The sequence below is a fragment of the Bombina bombina genome, chromosome 9 (genome assembly GCF_027579735.1).
Source record: "Bombina bombina isolate aBomBom1 chromosome 9, aBomBom1.pri, whole genome shotgun sequence".
Classification (NCBI taxonomy): Eukaryota; Metazoa; Chordata; class Amphibia; order Anura; family Bombinatoridae; genus Bombina; species Bombina bombina.
This window is the reverse complement of record NC_069507.1, coordinates 222,314,333-222,322,953: the sequence shown is the minus strand read 5'-3', so window position 1 is coordinate 222,322,953 and position 8,621 is coordinate 222,314,333. Positions and strand designations below refer to the sequence as shown.

The window sequence follows — 8,621 nt, the reverse complement described above, 5'->3', positions numbered from 1 at the left end:
CCCACTAGTGTCAGTATTCTTTTTCAACAAGGGAAAATAGGAGTAAAAAAGTGTCTTAAAATGACATGCTCTATCTGAATCATGCAATTTTAATTGTGACTTTCCTATCCTTTTAATATAAAAACTTACCTTAACCATGCATAACAATGGCATTAAAAGCACTTTTTCCAACTTTAAAAATTTATTGAGGCAGTTTAAATCAGGTCAAAATCAGAAAAAAATAGGTTCCTTTCAAAACATATTCATAATTTGTTCACTTTCACACACTGTACAAAAAATGACCACAATTCTTTTAACCATCATGGTCACTGCATGCAAATCCATCCATAACACAGAAAAAGGCTTCATTCACATAAAATAAAATATATATATATATATATATATAGATATATATAATACAGCACACAATTTGTAGGTTGTAATTTTCAACAAACAATATAAGCTCAGATGGCACATTGCAACATACTTTAAAAGATTTATTAACAAACCTGTTAAAAAATCTACACAAATACAGGACAACCTACTTTTTTTTTTCTAAAAACCAACTCAACATAGAAAAAACATGGAAAAAAGTTCAAACAAGGTATTTACATACCAATACATTTGGAAAAAGCATAATAGATGCACATAACACAATTAAAAGTGGTGTCTTGAAAAAGCTTTGAAGAATGAAATTAAGGCTTATTGAGTTTTCTGTAAATTGACTCACTTTAAAATAAAGTTTACTTTGGAAAATCATGAACATGGTTATCAACTCATTTCTGAAAGCCAACACTATTTCCAGACGTTGATGCGCTATTTGTTTTCTGCAGCATGCTGGTGCAACACTTATATTGCAGATATTTACAGGTTGCTGTCTGGATAGAAAATGCTTACAATGCAGGGTGTCAGATTTGGAAACCAGTCAATTGGCACACAGATTTTTGTTTTGTTATTTTTATCTGTTAGAGAGTACAAATATAGTTTAGACTGGTTAAGAATAATGGTAGCAGTATTTTTTTTATACAAATTCAGTATCCCAAACAGAAAAAGAATATCAAATAAAATAAATAAAAGGTTTCAAAATAAGAAGTTAGAGACCTCAGATACCCAGGTCACAAAAAAGTGAGTCTTTAGAGTTTTTCCTCTCAAGAGATGCCTTTTCTTTGGGATATGGATAACACAGATGACCGTACATTGACATTACAGTGAGGGTCTAAAACCTTTAACACAAACAATAGCATGTTAAAGATTGTTAGAGTAAACTGGGCTTGGCAGGCATGTATTTACTCTTCATATGTGTAAGTATAACATGTGACAGATACAGCATACAACTTATCTATTACAACCAGTTCACATTCCAACCAAAGTTTTGTGCTAAAGAATAAGCCTACCATTCTTAAACCCACTAAAAATAACAGTATAAATACAGCTTGCCAGAAAGATTTGTCAAACATAACCATTAACATCTGACAGCGATGTTTCTAGAAAGATTTAAGCAACCTCTCTCGGCACCAATTTTATCAGCTTATATTGACAATTATTTCCAACTATACTCTTGTCCCATAAGAAATAGCATGTAAAAAAAGCACGTGTGCTTTAAAATGGACTTGAAAAGTACATTAGCTAAAGTAAATGTACTGCATAGGGAAGGTAGATAAAACAAGCATACAACTTTATTTTAGTTTGTTTTTAGGATGTTAAAATCTCCCTTCAGAAAGACTTTATGGGGATTTGTTTTGGAGACCTGTGTTCACTGTAATAGTTCATTAAAATAATGTTACTTTATGAAATATGGCAGGGGGAAACCTGTATAAAAAAAAAAAAAACTTGGTCCATATTGTTTAATAGCAGTTTTAGGCCAACCTGAAGGGGAAATAATAATAAAAAAAATAATAAAAAATAAAATATAATAAAAATAAATAAAGAGAACAAATCCATTCTGGCCCAAAGTAAAAATATGCTTTCCATGTTCTTAACCTAACCAAATACTATTATTTTTTTGCCAGGTATCTTGAATGGCTTTTATTATGTTTGTTTTTATTTCCTTTAAACAAAAAAGTGAATCTGTAAGACCAGTCCTGAATCAAAGGGAAATGGTTCTTAAAAAGGCAAACCAATAAGTCCGTCAACAAAACTGAGTGGAACTTTGGAATCCAAAACGGTTTCAGCTTTAAATAAATAGTTTCATTTTAATAAATGTACCTTCCCCCTTCTATGCAACATCCAATAGGTTTTCTCCCAACCCACTTGTGTCTTCTGTTATCTACATGTTTGAGTCAACTGAACTGTAATAGCATGTGTACATTCTCAGAGTGTCCTGGTTCACTGAGTTTGGTAACTGGCCATGCTGTATCCTGGGGGGTTAGGTATTACTGAGGGTGCTTGTCCCTGGGGTGGAGGTGGAGCGCTGAAGCCACCCATCCAAGTTGCTGATTGAGATGGCCTAGAAAAAACCCCCAAGAGTTTTACTTTAATTAAATAAGCATATATAGATATACTTAGATAGAATACAAAAAAATTAAGAACAGACTTACTCTACTCCGAAGCTTTGCTGGTTCCAAGCTTGTCCATACATAGTATAGGAGGGCACTTGCCAACCATTGGCTACATATTGGCCATATTGCTGTGGATTCCCATACACTTGGCTCCACTGACCCCATTGACTATAATCCACCTTTGGGGGAATGAGAAAAATAAAATACAAAAATAAAATATACATCTCTATAATTCTCCCCAGGACTTTTTTAAGCAGGCGTTAAACCCTGCTGATTTTACTGACCACCCACTGGCTAACATTGTCGCCAATATTAAGCTAAATTAGCTAAAAAAATAAATAAAAAATGTTAAATTCATTTAATGATACTTTGTGCAATAAAAAGTGATGTTACATTATGTGATATTTGTGCTTTGAATAGCAATAATGAGACAACATTTTGTATAAAAGGCTTATCAACTTTTGTTTTCTTGTTTGCATGAACAATGTTCAGTTAAAGCTGATTAAGGGCCAGATTACAAGTGGAACTGAATTTAAGAGCCAACTCCGCGAGAAGGTTATTGCACGCATCGGGTAGTGATCGAATTACAAGTTAAAAGTAAACAGTTTTCACTCGTGTGCTAACCCGACTTGCATAAAAGCCGAACTTAGAATATTGCGCACGTGATAACGTATTCCCCCATAGAAGTAAAAGGAGCAAAAAAAAGTGAAAAAAAAAAAAAAAAAAAGTGAAAGAAACCCCGACCCTACTCGCATGCAAACTGATTGCATTTTCTCAAGTGCGCTAACCCGAAATAAAAACAGCAATTTATGCTTACTTGATATCTTTTACTTACCCGATTCTTTTCTTTCTTGGCAGCGAGAATCCAAATGAATTAATTACCTTTGGGAAATACTTCACCTGGCCACCAGGCGGAGGCAAAGACACCCCAAACAAGGCATTAAACATCCCTCTTACTTCCCCTATCCTCTTAGTAGTTCAAGCCGAGGATAAGGAAAAGTAGAGAGATAAAAAAGGTACAGAGATGAAAAGACTGTCGCCACTACAAAAATTTTAGGGCAGGTTCGTGGACTCTCACTACCAAGAAAGAAAATAATCAGGCAAGCATAGAGAGTCAACAAATTCATTACCTATGGGAAACAAATACCCAAGCTGAGAAGGACACAAAATGAATGGGGGGGGGTTAAAAACAAAATTTATGCTTACCAGATAAAAATTTCTTTCTTGACATGGCGAGTCCACGGATCATCATAAATTACTGTTGGAAATATCACTCCTGGCCAGCAGGAGGAGGCAAAGAGCACCACAGCAAAGCTGTTAAGAATCACTTCCCTACCCACAATCCCCCAGTCATTCGACAAAAGGAAAGGAGAGAAAGGAAGAAACACAAGGTGCAGAGGTGCCTGAAGTCTATATAAAAAAAGAAGTGTCTGAAAAATACAGGGTGGGCCGTGGAATTTATCAGGTAAGCATAAATTTTGTTTTCTTTCCAATGACACAGTGAGTCAACAGATCATCATCTATTACTGTTAAGAATCAATTCCCAAGCTAGAGGACACAGATAAGGGAGTTTCAAGACAGGTAACCTAAATAGAAGGCACCACTGCTTGAAGAACCTTTCTCCCTCAGCTGAGGCAAAAGTATCGAATTTATAAAATTTGGAAAAAGTGTGCAAAGATGACCAAGTTGCAGCCTTACAAATCTGTTCCACAGAAGCTTCATTTTTGAAAGCCCAGGAAGAGGAGACAGCTCTCGTGGAATGAGCTGTGATTTTCTCAGAAGGTTGCTGTCCAGCAGTCTCATAGGCCAAACGAATAACACTCTTCAGCCAAAAAGAAAGTGAAGTAGCCATAGCTTTCTGACCCTTGCACTTCCCAGAAAAACAAAATGCAGAAGGCTGGCGAAAGTCCTTAGTCATCTGAAGATAGAATTTTAGAGCTCGCACAACATCTAGGTTATGCAACAGAACGTTCCTTATGAGAAGAAGGGATAGGACACAAAGAAGGAACAACGATTTCCTGATTAATATTTTTGACGGAGACAACTTTAGGGAGGAAACCAAACTTAGTATGCAGAACCACCTTATCAGAATGAAAAATAAGATAAGGAGATTAACACTGGAGTGCCGAGAGTTCAGAAACTCTTCGAGCAGAAGAAATTGCAACAAGAAACAAAACTTTCCAAGATAACAACTTAATATCTAAGGAATGCATAGGCTCAAATGGAGCCTGTTGTAAAACTTTAAAAACAAGATTAAGACTCCAAGGCGGAGTAACCGACTTAACAACAGGCCGGATTCTGACCAAGGACCTAAAGAAACGATTGCACGTCTGGCACATTTGCCTAACGCTTATGCAGCAAAATAGACAATACCAAAATCTGACCCTTCAGAGTACTGTCCGATAAACCCTTCCGAGTACTGTCCGATAAACCCTTCTCCAGACCGTCCTCCGTCCTGGAGAAAAGACAAAATCCTAGGAATCCTGAGTCTACTCCAAGAGTAACCTTTGGATTCACCAATACAAAAATATTTACGTCAGTTCTTATGGTAGATTCTACGCTTTACAGGTTTGCGAGCCTGTATCAAGGTCTCGATGACCGCCTCAGAAAACCCACGTTTAGCTAAAATTAAGCATTCAATCTCCAAGCAGTCAGCTTCAGAGTAACGAGATTTGGATGAAGGAAGGGACCCTGAAGTAGAAGGTCCTTCCTCAGAGGAAGTCTCCAAGGTTAAAAGGATGACATTTCCACTAGGTCTGCATACCAGATTCTGCAAGGCCACGCCAGGGCTATGAGAATTACAGACGCCCTCTCCTGCTTGATCCAAGCAATGACCCTTGGCAGGAGAGCAAACAGGTATGCTAGACTGAAGTTCCAAGGAACCGCCAGAGCATCTATCAGAGCTGGCTGTGGATCCCTTGACCTCGAGCCGTACCTCGGGAGCTTGGCATTCTGCCGAGAAGCCATGAGTTCTAGTTCTGGCTGCCCCCATTTGAGAGTCAAACTGGAAAACACCAAGTTTTCCACTCCCCGGGGTGAAAGGTTTGCTCAGAAAATCCGCTTCCCAATTGTCCACTCCTGAGATGTGTATCGCAGAAAGACAGCAGTTGTGGGTCTCCGCCCACTGAATAATTCGGGCCACTTTTGTCATGGCCAAGGAACTCAAGAGTTCCCCTCTGGTGGTTGATGTAAGCCATCGATGTTATGTTGTCCAACTGGAACCTGATAAACCGGGCTAAAAAAAATCAACTGAGGCCAGGCAAGAAGAGCATTGAAGAAAAACTCCCAGCTCCAAGATGTTTATGGGCAGAACCGACTCCTTCCGAGTCCATAAGCCCTGAGCCTTCAACGAACCCCAGAAGGCTGGCATCTGTGGTCACAATCGCCCAGGAGGGTCTGCGGAAACAAGTCCCCTGGGAGAGATGTTCCTGAGACAACCACCACAGAAGAGAGTCTCTTGTCATCTGATCCAGGACTATACGTGGGGACAGATCCGCATAGTTCCCGTTTCACTGTCATAGCATGCATAACTGCAGAGGTCTGAGATGGAACCGAGCAAATGGAATGATGTCCATAGAAGCCACCATCAGACCAAGTACCTACATACATTGGGCCACTGAAGGCCGCAGAGAGGCCTGAAGAGCTAGGCAAGACTTGAGGATCTTTAACTTTCTGACCTCTGTCAGAAAAATCTTCATTAGAAGAGAGTCTATTATGGTCCCTAAAAACTGCACTCTTGTGGCTGGCTAGCTTTTTTTCTAGATTCACCTTCCATCCGTGGGAGAAAAGAAAAAAAACGACAAGATCTCCGTATGAGATTTTGCTTGTTCAAAAGAGGACGCCTGAACCATAATGGTGTCTAGATAAGGCGCTACTGCAATGCCCCGGGACCGGATAACTGCTAACAGAGCTCCCAGAACCATTGAGAAAATTCTGGGGGCTGTGGCAAGACTGAATGGAAGCGCAACAAATTGAAAGTTATTGTCCAAGAAGGTGAACCTCAGAAACTTCTGATGATCCCTGTGTATGGGAACATGAAGGTACGCATCCTTTAGGTCTATGGTTGTCATGAATTGACCTTCTTGAACTAAGGGAAGAATGGAGCGAATAGTCTCCATCTTGAAGGATGGAACCCTGAGGAACTTGTTTAAGCATTTTAGGTCTAAGATTGGCCTGAACGTTCCCTCCTTTTTGGGAACTAGGAAGAGATTTGAGTAAAATCCCAGACACTATTCTTGCAGAGGAACAGGAACTATAACCCCCAGAGAGGCAAGGTCCTTGACACAATGTAAGAACGCCTCTCTTTATCTGGTCTACAGATAATCTGGAAAGAAGAAACCTTCCTCTGGGAGGGGAGGTCTTGAAATCTATTTTGTACCCTTGAGATACAATGTCCACCGCCCAGGGATCCGGGACATCTCGTATCCAGGCCGACCCTTCATGCTGACTTGGAGTAAGTTGCAGGTTTCTTAGACTACTTCCCCTTATTCCAAGACTGACCAGGTTTCCAGGAGAGCTTGACTTGATCTTGCTTGGAGGAAGGAGAGGAGTGTTTACCTCTAAAGTTACGAAAGGAACGAAAACTACTCTTTCATCCTTTCTGCTTATTCTTCTTATCTGGAGGTAGAAAGAATCCCTTCCCTTCTGTAATGTCTGAGAATCTCATTCAAACCAGGCCCAAACAAGGTCTTACCCTTGTAAGCAAATCGCCAAAAGTTTGGACTTGGATGAAACATCCGCAGACCATGACTTCAACCATAAGGCTCTGCGCGCTAAAACCGCAAAACCAGATATCTTTGCTCCCAGCTTAATGACTTGTAGGGAAGCATCTGTAATAAAGGAATTGGCCAATTTAAGAGCCTTAATCCTGTCCTGGATTTCCTCAAGAGGAGTATCTGTCCGAATAGAATCATACAACGCATAAAACCAGTAAGCTGCAGCGCTGGTGACAGTGGCAATACATACGACAGGCTGCCATTGGAGACCCTGGTGAACATACATTTTCTTTAATAAAGCCTCCAACTTCTTATCCATTGGGTCTTTGAAAGAACAACTATCATCTATGGGAATAGTATTCCGCTTAGCCAAAGTGTAGATCGCTCCTTCTACCTTAGGAACCGTCTGCCACAACTCCTTAACGGAATCCGCTATAAGAAACATCATCTTGAAAATAGTAGATGGAGAAAAGGGAATACCAGGTCTCTCCCATTCCCGTGCAATAATCTCTGTAGCACGGTCTGGAACTGGAAAAAACTCCACCGCGGAAGGGATCATAGTACTTGTTTAGCTTACTAGATCTTTTAAAGATTGACTACGATTGGCGTGTCAGAGTCGTCCAAAGTAGCCAAAACCTCCTTAAGTAATAAGCAAAGGTGTTCTATCTTAAATCTGAATGATACAACTTCAGCATTAGTAGAAGGAATTACACTATCTGAGTGAGATTTCACCCTCAGACGCTACCAACATGTTTTCTTCATCCGAAACTTAAGAGACACCCTGATCAGAAACCTTACGGATTCCTTAAGTTTCCTTTTACGCCTTCCCTGCAGCATGGGAAAAGCGGACAATGCCTCAGATACTGCAGAGGATACCTGTGTAGCTATATCCTGTAAAATAAATCCTGCCGGATTATGAGAGAAAATGCAGGGCACTGCATGTGGAGACTGAAAAGATTGGGACGCTTGAGGATAAAGCTGCTGCATATCTGTTACAGGAGGCACCTATGCAGCATCCGCCAAAGCTAATGGTGGCTCAAAATAAAAAATCTTATCTCTATAACTTAGGGTTCTCTCTATACAAGAGGAACAAAAAGGAACTGGGGGTTCCACCTGAGAATCATAACAAAGGTGACATGCAACAATTTGTAAGGCTTCTTGGTTCATTTTAATAAAAATGACAGAGAAAAATAAACTCTTTATTTGCACTAAAAGAAAATACTGCGTTTTTAAATAAATGATTAAATGACGTTTAAAAATTGATTTAGACACAGTAGCCCTTTAAACCAAAAGTCCCAGGCACCCAAACACATCAGCAGTATACTGAGGTGCCTACCTGTCCTGCAGCCTGAACAGATATAGCCAAGGATCCGTTCCGGACTCGCAACGGCAGCACCAACTACGGAGCTGACAACTGCGTCATACACTG

General features: G+C 39.8%; 1 protein-coding gene across 1 annotated transcript in view; it reads right to left on the bottom strand.

Annotated features, from left to right (window-relative positions):
- Nucleotides 1–463: 463 nt before the first annotated feature.
- TIAL1 (TIA1 cytotoxic granule associated RNA binding protein like 1) overlaps nucleotides 464–8,621 on the bottom strand; it is a 140,300-nt gene continuing 132,142 nt past the window's right edge. Inside the window, 2 exon segments of the mRNA XM_053692660.1 lie at nucleotides 464–2,425; nucleotides 2,517–2,656. Of these exon segments, the coding sequence (XP_053548635.1) occupies nucleotides 2,305–2,425; nucleotides 2,517–2,656 (261 nt within the window). The 3' untranslated portion in view covers nucleotides 464–2,304.